Genomic DNA, 17,361 nt, shown 5'->3' on the forward strand with positions numbered 1-17,361 from the left:
GGACTTCATTGAATAGTCTTTGGCCATTTTCTCTTGATGAGACGAAGTTTCCATTTTGGATTCTTCATAAACCATAGTACTTCCATGTAAAATCAATTCATCCTCCACAAAGAATGTACTTTGGTTGAACATATTAGTTTCCAACAATAGAAACAAGTTTCAAACTTGTTCTATTATTGATGTTGAAGATGCTGCATATTTCATGATATGTGGTAACTATTTTCTTATCTTTCTTCTGTAATGATATGTGGTAACTACGTAGTGTCCCATCGAGTATGCTAATAAGCTTGTTTGACCTTTTTGTCTCATCAAGCACGCTAAAGAGCTTTTTTGCTCTTTTTGCCCTACTGGGAATGCCAAAGAACTTGTTTACGTTTTCATATCTCATCTAGGTTTGCCATGAAACTTGTTGGTGGAGGGGAAGGGTGGCAACTCAGATGGAAGTTGTTAAATGTGTACATAGAAATGCCACTGATGTCAGATCAGCTAAAAAGATGGTGATTGAAGGAAGGATAGAGAGTAACATAGTTCCAGATACTTTGACCTTCAAGGACTTTTATCATTGTCACACCATTGATCAAAGGAGATGGATTTGGATAGAGATAAGGGTATATAGTACAGGACTACAGTAGGAAAGATTCTATGTTGTAGCTACTTTTTGCATAAAAACTATTGATAGACTGAAAACTTAGATAAGATAAATTGCATTGGTTTGGATTATCAAAGGACCTTTACAAAGTACAATTTTTACTTATTTATACTAAAAGATAATAACTACCCACTCTAATGGTTACCTCGATTGGCTTCAAGTCCTGGCGGTTCCAATAACCAATGATAGTTGTCGTCCCACTATGTACGTTTATTTTTATAGTTGCTCTTCACCAATTGTTGGGCCAATAATCATATCTTTTTGACCTTGGTCTATTTAGATGTGTTACATTGGCTATCTTTCTTTACTCTAGCCAATAATACGATCTTCTTTACTTTGAAAAGATCTTAGAGACCGGTTCAGTCATTTCGATCTATTCCTACTGGCCATCAGACTTTATATGCCTTGTATTCTGATTAGTCTATCGATCAACTTATAAACATCATGGCCAAATTCTACCTCTTCAGTTTGCACCATCATAAGTGATATTTCTTATAGTAGGACTCTATCCAGCCTAGCAAGGGTCATAAGATTTTCATTTATCTTTACTTCCTCTATCCTTATTCATGTGCTGCTTACTCATGTCTTCTAGCTATAAGTTGTTAAAATGGGGTGTAAATAGTGTTGTTGCTTAAAACCTAACTAGAAAATGATCAGAGGGTCGCTAGAATATGTCCAGCTGGGGACCTTACAATGCTTAAGATAGGCAGAGTTTCGAGAGAAACAGGAGGGATAAAAAGAGATAGAAGTATGAGAGTGTAGTACTTAGATACTTCTGTAGTCCCTTGCTTGGTATTTATAGAGGAGAGAATGGGAATCTGTATGGTTAGGATTGCGATATTTGCAGAATGGAAGTTGAGCTCTTTCCATATTCGTTGATCAGAAAGGTGCGTCGTGATCGAATGCTTTTCTTATTTACTAATCGGGGCGGTTAGTATATTTTTTTTGGGCATATTGAGATCATGCTGAGTTATAACCAATTACGCCGATTGTTTCCTAGATTTAATTGGCCGTTGATTTCATTGGATATATTGTCGTTTGGTGGGCGAGATTTTAGGGATGGAAAATTTGAGCCATATCAAATAGCACCATAACTTAAACATTACAAGTCATAACATGCTTGTGCAAGTGGGTCTTTATGAGGCGCCAATGCTTGCTTGCCCTTAAGGTCTTGTTTGAGAGAGTTTTTTCTTGTTTTTTTTTGAGGGGGAGGGGGTGCTTCATTGAGAGAGTCATTAGGCCTTTTATGGGCATTTCCAGTGGTCATGTGGACCTGAGCCTATAAAATTGCTCTTGATCCGAAATTTCAGATATAACACAATACCCTACAGGTCTTGTGCTACTTCTTTATGAAAGCCTGAGAGATAGCTCCTCTATTATTAATTTTTCATTCTTTGAATGTTTTCTAAGCCAATTTTGATCTGTTCCCTAAGCAACTGAAGGAGAGTTGATTAGGACAAGCCTCCCACACGATCGTGATCATGATAGAAGGATTGGATTGAGCCATGTTTGTTGTACCTTGGCGATGATCTCACCATGAACCATCATAACGAGATGAAATTCATTTTTAGGGTTCTATTTTCACATACCTTTAACCAAGCACGTCTTCTTTTCTATTTAATTGTGCAATTTATGTTATTATTAAATTTGTTGGAATTATTATTTTTAAGCAATATTGACAATTTATGACAATCATACCTCTAACATAGTATTCCTTCCATTATCCATGTATCATGTGTTTCATCTTGACACATTGCCTGCATGTTATGCGAGTGGATATAGTACGATATTTCCTCCACTTAGATCATTTTTATATTGTGCTTAAGGGAATTGGTATGGATCTTGGTCAAAGCTTTTACACTTTAATGATAAGGACTGAAAAGGAGCCGCTAACATAGGAGACACGGAGAAAAGTTTAGAAAAGGAAACAGAAGATGAAAATTGATATTGTTGAGATTCCTCCATTAGAACATATTCCTTTTCCTTCTTTCCCACTTTCCATTTGCATAACAGCTTCCAACTTCATCTTTCGCACTCCACAATGACTGTAATTCGGCGACAGAAAAAGAAGAAAAGAAAAAGAGATGAATGCCTGATGCAATAAAGTTTGCCTCTGTACCCTCAAATTCATTAATATAGGCTTCCCTCTTTCTAGTCATCTTTAGTGACAATGAGGGCATCGTGATGCAAGGATTAAGCTTTTTTGGTCTTCTCGATCTCTTTGTCCATTTCTGAAACAAGTGAGCCAAAACCATGAGGATTAGGCTTTATTAGCATCAATCATGCTCTGCGCCGCACCAGTCTGGTCTTCCCAAGGTGAACTCCAAGCTAGGGTTTTTGAGCTTTTGTTGAGAAACTTGCAAACCATTAAATCGGCAAGGATTGTTATCCTGTACAAGTTAAAGTCATTACTCTGCATGTTCCTTCATGCATTTGCTTCCACACCCTTAAGTACAGACGAGAGAGAGAGAGAGATCGAGGAGGAGGAGGGGGAGGAGGAGGAAGAGGGAGAGGGCGGTGTTGAAGCATTTAGTAGGCTCGATTAGTTGTAATGCATGCCATATAAGAATTGAATTGATGATTGCATGTAAGTTAATACCTCAATCTGAGATGAGAACATTGTTGATCTATGCCCATCGTTGTCACTTAGGTTTGTTTTGTAGCCATGTTCCTCTGCTGAAATTATTTAAAGGAGCTTTTGTCATGCAAAAACTTTTGAGATTCATATAGCAACGAAACCTTTCTCAACCAAAGCATGCACCATTTTCCAGAAAGACCAAGCACATCATGTCAATCATATAAATCATGTACACCAACAGATACTGATGTTGGAAAAAGATAGACAATTAGAAACTCAGAAGACCAACTTTTTTTGGTTGTGCCTAATTTATATCTTGCTCGTTAGATCAATATAGGAGGAGATTTTTTTTTCTTTTGTTTTTCAGTTTTAGCCAAAACACCTCTAATGCTTCAGTATCATGTTGCATAGCCCATCTTTTGCACAAGGTCTATCATTTCAAACCATGACTAGTTGCAACTACCACCAACCAGATAGATGAGTATAATTTCTTTGATATCCATGAAAAACATCTCTTATTCTTTTTTTTTTCTCTCGAAAAGATACCCATTTAAGCTTTGAATTATTTCCTGAAGAATATCTAGGTAGAAGCCTCATTTATAAGAATATTATACAGTGGACCACTTATTTTAGTGATTACAAATTCAGCCAAGCTTGTATATCGCCTGTTTTAAGCACTGATACCAAAACGAATGGATCTATACATTTTGTGGCCATCCTCATGATCATCAGAAACCCGGGCATTTATCTCACTTCATTCTTAATTTCAATAATCACAACTGAGCAGCATTATTCCAACCATTTGGGATATGATCTACAACTCCAATTAGCTGCTCATTCAAAACCTTCTAAAAAACTGTCATGTACATAAATATCTCATTCCTTACTCTTCCCTTACCTCTGCACAAAAACCTGAAACCCTCCTTATTTATTGATTGAACATGCACAGAACCATTAGTCAGTATTACATATTTTTGATTATATTGTTGACCTGTTCAACTCTTACACTTCTTCTAAAATGCATTTTAACAAAGTACAAGGCAGACTGTGGTTCTTTTCTTCTCTAGATAATTTACAAGTAGAGATACCACTAAAAATGTGCTACATGTTAATTGGTTCACATCTGTGTCTATCCTGACATGGTGTCATTATGCAAGATCAGGTTGCTTTAAAGTAGCAAGTTTCATATAGTTCCTAAAAATTACTTTATGTACATTTGTTACAATAATTAAATTGAAGGGTGGGTGTCAGCCTTGAAGTTGTTAACATCGAAATAAGTTTCATAATGAATGATTAAACTCTATTTCATGCATAATTTGTGCATTCTATTCAGTTTTTCAAACTTGATTTCTTCATCATAAAGAGTGTAATACTTCTCATCATGGATGGTAATGTTAGATATAATTTCTTATGCTTTAACTTTTCTATTTAACAACTAATATTTATTAGCTTAGATCAAAAAAGTTTCCAAATGCTCCTTTATATACCATAATGGACAACAATGAACTGCTTAGGGACTATTTCATTAAATAATTTGTAATGTTAAATAAATATCTGTGTGATAAAATTGCAGAAATGAACAAAGATCTTCCAGTGAGATTTATGTGATGTTCACCAAATTCCCTAATATGAGATTCTTCAAGTATTGCTTAGTATTCATGAACAAATCTGTAACTCCCATGAATAGTTTCAGAATTTTACAAAAAAATAATCTATTTGATAATAAATGTTTGTCCTAAAGTTGCCTTTGCAAACAAGAGCAATAATACTGCATATTGTTGACCTATCTCATTTTGCCTACCTATGCTAGCGTAAACAGGCAAAGTCAATTTCCTAGAATGGAAGTATTTCGGAAGTGGTCAAAGGACTTATAAATTGGAACGTGCATTCTTTTTTCCCCATAATCTGAGCCTACTAAGATTTTTTTTTGTCAGAAGCCTATTAAGAATTCATTATTGAGCACTGCCCGGTGATTAATTTTTATTTGTTATATCTGAAGAAAACAACTTTCGCTGTTAGACTGTATAGGACATGTTAATGATATGTTAGGCCAAATTTAAAATATATTTATTTTCTGAGATCTATTTTATTTTGAAATGTAGACTTTTATGATGCAAAATTCAAATTAAGAACCATACAAACTCCAGAAACAAAACTGAAAAACGAAAAAAATAAGCACAGTACAGTGATTAACATATAAATAAGACTTCATCACAAGAAGTATATCAAATTCAGTAAATTCACAGGTTTTAGTGCAAAGGCTACTACATGCATCCATGTTAAAACATGAAGCAAGATCCTTCATTAAAATGAAGGATAACCGAAAGGCACTTATTGGGTTCCTTAGTCACGTATAGATGCCCAAGATCTTCTCGACGAATAACCAATATGGGACTAAATGCATGCCCGCATGGAATCCTCACATACTCCCCCCATTCAAGCCCTGACATCCTCGTTAGGTTAAGAGTTCAAATCCATTCAAATCTAATCACAAATACCACGATAGGCCCGTGTTCAGCCTCAATGAACTCGTACTGCAGTGTCCTCTAATCCACATAGGCTATGAGCCAAGTTCGCTTTGATACTATTTGTAGCAATCTAGGACCTCATCCAAAATAAATAGCCGCAAGGTACTTTTTGGATTCCTTAGTTCTATATAAGTACCCAAGATCTCGATGAATAACCGATGTGGCACTAAACACACGCCTGCACGACTCTTTGAACTTATATTAAATTGTAAAAAAATTAAGTATAACTTTGATAGATTAGGAGTTTCATTCAGATTAGGAAATGTTTTCACTAACTAGCAAGGTTAATAAATCATGAGTACAAGGATCTTCAATAGTGAGGATAAGGATATGTACACTCATAGAGATAAAAATCGAGCTTTTCTTTTATATGAAACCTAGCATGGGAGGAAGCCTGGCCAAAATCAGGTTGAAGGTGGGATGGTACCCACAAAAATCACGGGCATCCATTGTTTAATGACTTTACCATCTCAACTAATTAGCATGCTTACTCTTTGATGGTGGCTACGATATATATGAAGCAACTGGCTCATAATTAAGCTCTCTCATCATATTAATATGATATATAAAAAATGGGGTTCCGTCTATGAAAAGTTTCCAATGACTTAAGTGAGTAAAAATAGAATATTTCTAGTTAGCAAGGTATATGGGCAGCAGGATTGGCTTACATTTGGCGCAACCACTTTCCTCAAAATGAATGTTTACAGATGCAATTCCTACACCGAGGAGTTGTAGCATATAAACTTATTAATGATGTAATAGATGGTGCTTTGCTTTTCAGATTTCATTAAGTTATTAGAGACAATTCTGAACAAATGCTAGTTAGTCTTCAAGAATCTTTTAAAATTTTGCATGTTAGCAACTTTTGTGTGAAATCCATTATACCATTCTCTTTATCTAGCTACCTCTCTCTCTCTCTCTCTCTCTCCCTCTCCCTATCTACATGAATCTACATATGTATGCATGTATGTATGTATATATGCATGTCTGTACGTGCGTACGTATGTACACGCCCGTACATGCATGTGTGCAAACGCATGCACATGCACACAATAACTGAATCATTGTTGTTTGTGTGATATCGATCATATGAGACTAGATGTTTGAGCTCTTTATGGAACTTGGTAAATGAAAAGAATGGAGGGGATAAAAAAAAGCTTCTTGCTTACCAAGTATCACAAAGTCTCTTTTCAGTCAGAAGTCGTATTTAATAAATAATTTCACAAGTTACGAAATTGGAGATAAAATGCACTCGGGAAACCTATCTTCAATTGTTTTTTCTCGGAAACAAGAGAGCAAGATCTTGAAGAAACCAAATCAGTTCAGTTAAATTTCTTTTTAACAGTTAACGTTAAATTATTCGTTGCCTTCTGCAGAATTGTTTTTTAGAAAGATCTTTTATAAAATTTTGAATGTTTGTTTTATACTACATGATATATTATTTTTCTGTGTTTGGATCTAGACCTCCTCTTCCATCAAGAAAACAATAAATATTATTTTGTAAAATGTCTTTTATTTCTCACTTTGAAACCCTAAAATGCATGTGTTTTTATAACAACGGATATCTATGGAACAAAGCAAATGGATCCACAACCCACCACTTTTGAAGCCACTGCTCATGATTTTTTGAAAAACTAGCAAGTAAATAATGGTCATGACGCTATAGAAGATGAATACTTTGCAGTGTTTGAATGCTACTTTTAAAATACTTATGGATCAAAATGACTTAGCAGCTCCAGTTCCCAAGTTTTCATTCTATTTAGTTAGATATTTTTTTCAGTCATATATTACCAAAGGGAATAATGTGTTATTTGAGCTATAAGCAGTTGAATTTTATTGAAAGTAAATAATGAACATCTTCCACCCATATGGAAATGGCCTTCACACCCAGAAATGATTTCCTTGTCAAAGATTCTTTTCCCCTCACTTTAAATCTATGCTTCAGAAGTAATCTTTTATCAACTGACAGTACAGGTTTTGATTATTATTGTAAATCAGTTTGAAACATACAAAAGGATAAGTTTCTGAACATACAAAACCAAAAGTTTGCTCATAAAACAATCATCTGACGTAAATAATATGTATAATTCAATAATTCATTTCTCAAGAAAATATTTGGAAATTTTTTTCCAGCTAAGCTTATTTGTCGCATACCCAATAAAAATAATCTCTTACTCCGAAGCAAAAAAAGGTACTAATAACAGGTCCAGGCTTTCAACATAATCGTCTCTGTACTAAGCGAAATAACGTAAGATTGAAAATCCATTCTCTATAGTTTAGGAGTTATAACTGGCAATTACGCTGCATGTATTAAGTGCCCAAAGATATAAAAAAGACACAATACTCTAATATGTAAGATGAGGCAGCTTTACGAAGTTTTTCACCACATCTATCCCTCCAAGGCGTTGAACTTTTGTGAGGCAGAGAAGAAAAGGAAATAAACCAGAAAAGATAAAGGAAAAGAAGCACCAACTGTAGTGCGAAACTGGTTCGAGCAAGATAAAAAGCAAAGAATGAGAGAGGAAAAAGCGCATAAACAATACACTTAAAAAAAAAAAAAAAGAAAAAAGAAGAGCAGAGACAGAAACATATTTCTATGAATTAGGGCTTGTCAGGTCAAAACATATTCCTGGAATCAGAGCCATGCATTGGAAGGAAAGATAAAGTCATGTACAAGAGGAGGAAAACGACAAAGCAATGCCCAAGAAACAAATAGGACGTCCCAATATTCTAATATAATAAGTATACACAAGTCAAGGCCTCAAGGGGCGTGGGGGTCTTTTTGGTCTTATGTGACAGAACATTAGCTCCTTTGAGATGCTATGAATAGGGGCCTAATGCCAAGAAAATCTTATCTTCTTAATGGTAGAAATAAGCATAGGCAACCCAACTCTTTTCCTAAAAAATGAACAAGCATCCCTATAATAAAGTTAGATGCTCTTTGATATAGCCCTCTGAGCTTGTAACTTGCCAGTTGCCACTCTTCTTTTCTTTCTTTAGCTTTTCTTTTAGGTCGTCCAAGCTAAGCACTATATGCGCACATGAAATCTAAAACCCAAAGAGGGGGAGAAAAGCAAAAGCTGCCATCAGGCTCCTTTTATTCCTCATGTATGTTTGCTTGTCAATCCTCTAACCAAAGCCTAATTCCATGCAATGAAGAAGTACATATCCCTGCCAAAAGATCACAAGGGAGAAGAGGTGTGGTTACCTTGATGAGTTGCTCCACCTTATAGTACTGGGGGCATCGGTAGCAGTGGTTGAAGAATAGTCCATATCTTGTGGTTGGACAGGCCTTTCTGTCGCTCTCTGCTTGATGAACCGTCGGAAGTTTAGACCAGTGGTGCCGGGTCCAAAATCTTCTTCACCGGAGCCGTCTGATTGACCTGCAAATATGTAGGATAGGAGAAATACAGTGAGGGAGTATCAATGGAAATGTATTATACTGATACATGGTTCAAGGAAATACTTATTTGGAGACAACCAATTAATACAGTATGGTTTTAGTGAAGATCTCCGACGAAGTTTTAAGGCCTCAGGTAAACAAAAGAGAGAGAGTAAATGAGGAGAATTACCTGAGGAAGCTGCAGGCTTGTCAGTGGTCTTCACAGTCCTATACATCTGCAACGGAGAAAAAAAACCAAAGGCCATTAAAGAAAGAAAAAGAGAGAGAGAGAGAGAGAGAGGTGGGTAGATAAGAAGAAAGGAAAAGAGAAGTGAGGTTGCTAGAAAAGAAAAAGAGAGAGAAGACAAGCATGGAGGAAAAACCCAACTCTCAATCCAAATGTATCCTTTCTTTTTGAGGGGTCTTCTTGCTTTCCCCATGCCATTACCCACGAGGTTGACGCTTTGGGGCGTTGCTTCTATGTATGGTGTTGTATTATTGTGAAATGATGGCAACTTTTCTTACCACTCCTCTCTCTCTCCACCCCCCCGCCCCCCCCCCCCCCCCCCCCCCCCCCCCCCCCCTCTCTATCTCTCCCCACCCCCCGCCCCCTTCTCTCATCTTTTCTGTGTATGGCAGTCTGTTGTCTTGGAGAAGCACACCCATCTATTCATTCATTCACTCAGTCAGTCACTCATTCACTGCATCCATTAGCTCTTGTGCCCCCCTCCCCTCGGGAGAGGGGGGTTGAGGGAATGGAAGAGCGAGATGATAAAGAGGAACACAATGCGAAGAATTATAAGGGAAAATACCTGCAAATGGCTCTTGACATGGGCCAGAGTAAGATCTTTCACATCCATGAGCTCAAGAACTGACTTTGGAGTGGCCCCTGAAAAAAAAAATCCACATAACAAACATAACACTCAAGCACCAACATAACCAACAAATATAAGGAAGAAAAGGAAGAGGACAATGCATTCCAAAATACTAAACAAGCAACCAAGCACCAAGTACGATATCATCAATGGGAAAAGGAAAAAAGAAAAAAAAGGGAAAATTAGAGGTGAAGAGGGGAGGAAGGAAACGGAGAGTCATACTCTCATGCCCGCCGAGGAGCTCAACAGCATGGACAAAACGGGCATGGAGGGTGCTTGTCCACCGCATCCTTGGCGCTCTCATGCTCCTTCTCGTCGGGTGCTTCGACATGAACCGCGACCTTATCATGCTGTGTGGGGCGTCCAACGGCCCCATACCATACTGATGGTGGTGGAGCTGGTGGTGTGACTTGAATGACTCCGATGACAACCAATTGAAACTTGTCGGCGCTGCGACCAACCGGTGGTGGTACGATGAGCCCATCGGCGGAACCCCACCTGCTCGGTGGAGAAGGGGTGCCGCATGGTCCAAATTGGAGGGTGAGGCCAACGAGGAGGACGACTGCATCGATGAAGACGAGGAGGACCATGTCGGAGGGTAGGCGGACGCTGGGTGGTGGAATCCTATCTTGGAGTGGTCCAAGGGGAGGAAGTGAAAGGGGGTGTTGTTGTAGATGGGGATCCCCTTAATTGGCCTCGAGCCTTCCGATGATGTGTGGACCGATGACCCAATTCCGATACTGTGGTGGTGGGCGTGGTGGCAGTGGTCATTCGATGGCGGTGGCGCTGCCGATGGGCCCTGCCGCTGCTGCGTCTTCTCAGCCTCGAAGGTGGCCGAGGGGTGTGAGAGTGAGAGCTCGGGGAAGGCATTGGAGCCGTAACGGTGGGACTCCGGGGAGTCGGCCCACCGTCGCAGGTCGTGGCCGCGGTCGCAGTCAACGGCACAGGCTATGCCGGAGGTGGAGGAGGGGACGCTGTTTGGCGGGCTGATGTGCAAGGAGAGGTCGGGTGACGGCATGGAGGTGGCTTCCATGAGGACCTCTTCAATCGGCATTCTATCTTCTTCACCTTCACCTTTTTCTCTCTTCTACACTTGATGTATGAATTGATGGCTATCTGAACTCACTTTCCTATTTCGAAATTCAGCATCCACAATATGATCACTAGCAATTCTCATGAGAATTCTACCTCATCTCCTTTTTTCGGTCTCCACTTGAGCTATTGAAGAAGGGAAAGAGAAGGAGAGGGAAAACAAGAGGTGTGGGAGACTCTTCTATTCTTTTACAGGAAGAGTAATTTCCCGCAGAGACTAAGTGCGGTAAGGCTTTCCTTTGATGGGAAGAATGGAGATGGTAAAGGGATTTTGGAAGCTCAAGTTATACTCATTATCTCCTCCTTTTGCTCTTATATCCCATGATCCAGAGAACACAATTCAGAGAGAGATAGATGGGGAGAGAGAGAGAGAGAGAGAGATTAGATTCAGCTTGGTGTGTGGTGGTTTTGCTAGGATTGTAGAGAGGAAGGACGAGAAGAGTAGACAAGGGGAAGAGTAGAGAAGGAGAAATCAGAATAAGAGTTTATCTGTCTGTTTGGAGCCTTGTTTCGATGGCAGGTCTGAAAGGAGAGCTCAAGGAGAGGGTAAGGAGGGTGAGTGAGAGAAGGAGAGGAGGGGTTATCAATGTGTTCGAATAACCTTAGTGGATGTGGGGGAATGGAGAAAGAAAGGGGCATTTGGAAAGGATTTGAGGTCTTCCCTCTGAGAGAGAGAGAGAGAGAGAGAGAGAGAGAGAGAGAGAGAGAGTATATGTGAGAAAATGACACTCGAGAAAAGTATAGTGGGAGAGAGATCCAAATAGTCAAAACACTAAAGAAACGGGGGGCCTTCGGATCTGCTACCCCGGAGACGTCGGGTTATAAAACTACCATTATCAATTCAAGAATAGAGAGACAGAGAGAGAGAGAGAGAGAGAAGGGAAAGAAAGAAGGGAAAAGAAAAGAGGAGGGTTTGGAGGCTCGTGCGGGGATTCCTTTTCCCCCACACCCTGCGGTTTGGGACCGTGATGACTCGCTCTATGTCGGTCTCTCTCAATCCTTTTTCTAACGGGGAAAAGAGAGGAGTCGGGAGCTCTGCCCATCCCTTTCTCACCCATAAATTGGATTGGAAATGTGGGTGGGTTCCAATGTCCCATGAGTTTGCCGAACAGTGTGCGGCCGCTTTCAATTATTCACTCTTCCCACCGCATATGACGACAGCGTTTGCATGGTTTTTATTCCTACTGTGCGAATAGGAAGTTTCAGTTACGTATAATTAAGTGTATAATTGTTGATCTGTTTATATATACTGTAGATCAATATTAGAAGTGACCTAATCAAATATCATATCATTATCCACAGTTGAGCTTATCCTCTCCACATTTCGATTACTGAATTTACAAGCTAGCTTGCGAGTAAGTTTTCTTGATGGTGTACAAGGAGAAGAACCTGCCTGTGCCAAGATTGGGTAGCTAAGGAGCTCCAAAGGCGGGCTAACTCATGGTTGTATGGTCCACTAATAATCGAGCAAAATTAAAATTCAATGGCAACTGATTGAACCAGGGGAAAGTAGAAACGAAAAGGATTTTACAACTTCATTAATAGTGTTTGGACGATCTAGGATTTTGAGGCCTTGATCATTTTGGTCATATTTTGTAATGACCCGAAATATGGGAGGGCTGATATTTCTCTCCTGTTTCATTTCTTTTTCTCCCTCACTCAGCTTGCCATTTTTGGCAGCCAGCAAGGGTAAAATGGTAGGATCCATTTTAAATCTCGTCATTATCTCAATTTCTTTTTTTTTTTGCTTCGTCTAACCGTGATGGAGACCATCCTTTCTTTTTTTTTTTCGCTTGACACAGTAAGAAAGGAGGGCAAGGGTCATGCCTCCTTTTCTTATTTGCTAGATAAAGCCGAGGAGAGGCGAATCATGCCGTCCTCCTTTCTTTCTTTTCCTATGTGTGCGGGCGAGATTGACGCCCATTATAACATTAAAATCAAGCCATTCTCGTTTTCAATCTATCAAGCCTTTCTTTGATTGTCACCTCATGCAGTGCCCTTTTTCTTATTCTTCTTATACTTAGATCACTGATGAGGGTGCCGTTGTCATGCACGTCCAAGGAGCCACGATGTTGATGAGCCCTCCATCACCCACTCTTTTCTTTTCATGCAGAGTCCTTAACTGTCTGTTTTCATTGATCCGAGAACCTTTCCACTTTTTTCTCTATTTTGTCCATCTCCGCCGGCCATCATCGTCGCTGCCCATGACCAAGCCTTCCACCACTGCCATATATAGCCAGGCCGCCAATACTCCTTGCTTCTCCTCTCTCCTTCCCTCCTCTCCTTCCATGGATGCTTCTCTCCCCCACGCTCTCTCCCTCCCTCTCATTTTCCTCTCACATTCTCTTTTTGCTATGTTCTCTCTTCCTTTTTATTTTTCTTTTCGCTCTCTCTCGGATTCTCTCAAACTTGAATGATCGGCATAGGGCTGACCCCCCATCTTCTCACTCTCTTAACCTTCATCTATGTTCCTATGTCTTTCTTCCTTTGCCTCTCTATCTTTCTCTTTCTCTATCTAAACTAGTTTATTTATTTTTATATACGTGTAGGAGAGCAAGGAGCACCAAATCTTGGAGGCATGTGAGGCTTTGCAGACTGATCCCACTATTGAGGTAATTTCAACCACTCTTGCTCTAACTATTTATAGATTGGTGGTGGCAGGGGGGAGGGTGGGGTAGATAGTATCATGAGAACTAAATTCGATTCAAGGCATGCATTCATATCCTGGCTATCTATTGATAGACTTGGGATCCCGACCTCTGATATGGATCATTTTTGAATTATGAAACTTCGGGTGAACCCCACGAATGTAGGGATCCTCATTATGTGTATATAATTTTTTTTTAAAATATTATCTTTTTCTTTAGAAGAAAAAACTAACCATTAGGAAATACTTTTGAATAGATTGTGCCAAATTCAATAGGGAAGTTTCTTGTACTTTGTTGGCTGAGCAGTAAGTACCTCTACTCTAGTATCCTTTCATATGTATAATATAATTTATATGTATTGAGATTTGATTATAAATATTATTTGTGCATTTGTATATAGTCTATATGTTGTTTATGCTCTTCATAAATATTCAATTGTAAAAATATATGATTAAGCATAAAATAATTTCTTATGGTATAAATTTGTATCATTGTTGCATTAGGACATTATTGATTTTCTTTTGTTGCGATGATTTGCTCTTTAGCTTGACCTTGATCACAAAAATCCGGATCTAGCCTCTTTCATGGACCTACAGTGGGGCAATCACTAGCACATATCGATTGCTAGGATGTTGTAATCAGAAGCTAGGTAGTGAGAGTGGATAGAATGTTGGGATATGAAGAACACCTTAGAATAATATCTTTTTGAGCAAAAAAAAATCTTAATACTAAAATTAGTCTAATTAAATAATAATTTCAAAGATAATTTTTTTTTTTGTGGATATAGATTGAGATGGCCTCAACCAAGACCCGTAAAGTTGCTGACCTTGCTAAGGGATCTCTAGTGGCTAACAGTAGCCACACTATGAATGCTACTCGAGCAAAGACTGTAACATTCCAAAATAGGGGATGGTTGATTTTTCTTCTTTCTTTCCATTACTTTTTCTCCCCCACCTAGCTTGCCATCATTGGCCAGCAAAGGTGAATCCGAGAGCTTCAATTACCTTCCAAATCGGTCTGAAGATATTCAAATATGGCCAAAATTGTTTGAAAATGTACCTATTTTTCTTTCATTCTTGCTACTTCTAATAAGGAAGGAGATTTCCTTCTTTCTTTTTTGTCGGAGCCAGCCAAGGAGGGGTAGATTGCACCCTTCTCCTTTCTTTTTTTCTCCTCAACATGTGGGTGAGATTGACTCCCATGATAACCTTAAAATCAAGTACGTTTTCTTTTGTTTTTCAACCTTCTACATCGGCCCCTTCACTCATTCTTCTTTTAATTTCCTCCTTGGATCACGGATGAAAGCACCGTCGCCGTGCACACAGGGGCAGCTATGACACCGGTGAGCCCTCTATCATCCTTATTTTTTTTTTTTCAAGCCAAGCCTATCCCACTGGATGGTTGATTTGAGACCCTTCTGCCCTCTTTCTCCCTCCCAAATTTTGTCCATCTTCACCGGCCATCATCCTTGAGCCCACAAGCAAGCCTTCCACCATTGTCCTAGCTAGACTGCCAGCATCTTATACTTCTTTTCTCTTCCCCCCTCCTCTCCTTCTATGGACACCTCCCCTGCCTATGGCTTTGTCTCTCATTTCCTTTATCATTCTTTCTCTTTCATGTTCTCTCTTTTTCTTCATTTCTCTCTTTCACTCTATTTGTCTCTCCGCTCTTCCTCTTGGATTCTCTCACACTTGATTAATTGACATAAGGCCGACCCCCCTATCTTCTCACCCTCTTGACCTCCATCTATAATTCTATATCCCTATATATCTTTTTCTCTCTACTTCTCCATCTCTCTTTCTCTCTCTAACATGATTTATTTATTTTTATGTAGGTCTATGAGAGTGCAGAGCACCAAATCTTGGAACCATTTCAGGTTCTCGAAAACTTTCCCACCCCTGAAGTAATTCCAACCCCTCTTGATTCTACTATTTTTAGATTGGAGTAGGTAAATGGGATCATGAATAGATTTGAAGCATGCACCCAGATTCTACCCATCAATCGATAGATCTGAGGTCATGACCCTTGATGTGGATCTTCTTTGAATTATGGGACTTCAAGTGGGCCCCACAAACATAGGGAGCATATTTGCTGCATTTTTTTTCTTTTAAAATAATATCTTTTGCTTTAGAGGGAAAATCTAGTGATTAGGGAATGCCTTTGAGCAGTAAGTACCTCTATTCTAGTACCTTTTTATTTGTATAATATACTTTATATGTATTGACATTTGATTATGAATATTATTCGGGCATCTATATGTTATATGTTGTATTTTATTTTTTGTGTATGCTCTACAAAAATATTTAATTCTAAAAATATATGACTAAATATGAAATACTTTATTAATATATTAAATTATAGTATAATTATTAGGACATTGTTGATTTTCTTTCATTGCAATAATTTGCTCTCTAGCCTGACTATGATCATAAGGGTCAAGATCTAGTCTCCTTCTAGGCCTCTAGTGGGTTGATCACTAGCGCATGCCGATTGTCATTATGTTGTAGTCAAGTGTTAATTTTCTTTTGGGTATTGCTGGCATGTTATTGTAGGTGATTTCAAAATTAGTCTTCTTTTGGGCTTCCATAGAGGTGATCATTGGCACATGTTTATTGGCAACATGCTGTAGTCAGGTGCTAGTCACTTTTGAAGCTTTTCATAGGCCGATCGTGACCATAGTCATAAATGTTAGGAGGGACTGTGAGTGGTTAAATAGATTGATTTGGAATTTTACCTTTGACCGGATGCATTACATATTTTTAAAATATATAATTTACATTCTTCAGCATATCTTTAGTTATAATTGAGACTCTTATATTTTGAAATTGATATTATGTGCATATTACTCTTGATTGAACTAGAGATAGAGGTGACTTATTGGGATTTTTAGCTCACTTTCATTTCTTTTGCCCTTTTTCAGATGCCAACATTTAGTATGGATGGGACCATGGGCTATGAGAGAGAGGACAAGGAGTAGAAGCAACTCTTTTTTTTGTAATAAATATCTATAAAATCCATAAAGAACATGTTTGGAAGTAATATTAGACCTTGAATTATGAATAATTATCATTCTATAAAAGCTTGGTATTTTAGTTTTCCTGCTTTAATACTATATGTAACCTTTTCTTTCGTTTTACATGTCCTACAGTTTATACCTTATTGGCGCATGGCCATCTATCATATGTCGTTCATATTAGCGGGGATGGGGCATAATAAGGGCATGCACATCATGCCTTTTCTGCCTCTTGGGTAGTTGATAGCCTGTCGATTGGGGGTGGAGGGGAGGGGTGAGAAGGAAGGATGTTAACTTCACTTGCTATCAAGATGACACCTCAATCAATGCTGACAACAATCAAAAAGTTAGTCGAGATCTAAGAAATTAAGGCCAAATGGCCAATTTTGTTTGGGTCTTGACCTATCTTCTATAGGAGATGTAGCCAAGGATTAAGGCGGGAAAATCAACAAAGGTGGAGAAAGGCATCGTGGTGTTCAAGAAAATGGCACCACCAAACTTTGAGGGATCTCCTAAACCTTCAGAGACACTAAAATGGCTAAATGAGATGGAGAAAGCCTTTGTTGCCTTGGACCGTACAGATTCAAGAGAAGGTT

At 38.7% G+C, this 17,361-nt stretch overlaps 1 protein-coding gene and 1 long non-coding RNA gene across 5 annotated transcripts; one reads left to right on the forward strand and one right to left on the reverse strand.

Annotated features, from left to right (window-relative positions):
- Window positions 1-2,563: 2,563 nt before the first annotated feature.
- On the reverse strand, window positions 2,564-12,064 carry LOC103695513 (transcription repressor KAN1-like). Of its 3 annotated transcripts, none has more exons than XM_039129365.1 (6): window positions 10,235-12,063; window positions 9,950-10,026; window positions 9,328-9,373; window positions 8,964-9,138; window positions 3,249-3,322; window positions 2,564-3,039 (listed from the first exon to the last, which is right to left on the reverse strand). In XM_039129365.1, exons 1-5 carry the CDS (start codon window positions 11,064-11,066, stop codon window positions 3,292-3,294), a joined length of 1,161 nt encoding a protein of 386 aa, XP_038985293.1. In that variant the 5' UTR covers window positions 11,067-12,063; the 3' UTR covers window positions 2,564-3,039; window positions 3,249-3,291. The 3 variants fall into 3 exon arrangements, with proteins under 3 accessions (XP_038985293.1, XP_008775090.2, XP_038985294.1); XM_008776868.4 differs by having other exon boundaries at window positions 3,249-3,325; window positions 10,235-12,061; XM_039129366.1 differs by lacking the exons at window positions 2,564-3,039; window positions 3,249-3,322 and adding an exon at window positions 3,332-8,803 and having other exon boundaries at window positions 10,235-12,064.
- An 864-nt stretch (window positions 12,065-12,928) lies between these two features.
- On the forward strand, window positions 12,929-16,831 carry LOC113461111. Of its 2 annotated transcripts, XR_005513108.1 has the most exons (3): window positions 12,929-13,716; window positions 15,587-15,655; window positions 16,673-16,831. It is a non-coding gene; the product is annotated as an uncharacterized LOC113461111 (long non-coding RNA). The 2 variants fall into 2 exon arrangements; XR_003383167.2 differs by lacking the exon at window positions 15,587-15,655.
- The last annotated feature ends 530 nt before the right edge of the window (window positions 16,832-17,361 follow it).

The sequence above is a fragment of the Phoenix dactylifera genome, chromosome 8, assembly GCF_009389715.1.
Source record: "Phoenix dactylifera cultivar Barhee BC4 chromosome 8, palm_55x_up_171113_PBpolish2nd_filt_p, whole genome shotgun sequence".
Classification (NCBI taxonomy): Eukaryota; Viridiplantae; Streptophyta; class Magnoliopsida; order Arecales; family Arecaceae; genus Phoenix; species Phoenix dactylifera.

Coding starts and splice junctions, on each gene's coding strand:
- LOC103695513 (XM_008776868.4), bottom strand. CDS start 11,066: ATGCCGATTGAAGAGGTCCTCATGGAAGCCACCTCCATGCCGTCACCC. Junction 9,374..9,949: donor ATGTCAAGAGCCATTTGCAG/GTATTTTCCCTT, acceptor TCTCCGTTGCAG/ATGTATAGGACTGTGAAGAC. Junction 9,139..9,327: donor CAAGCCTGCAGCTTCCTCAG/GTAATTCTCCTC, acceptor ACATATTTGCAG/GTCAATCAGACGGCTCCGGT.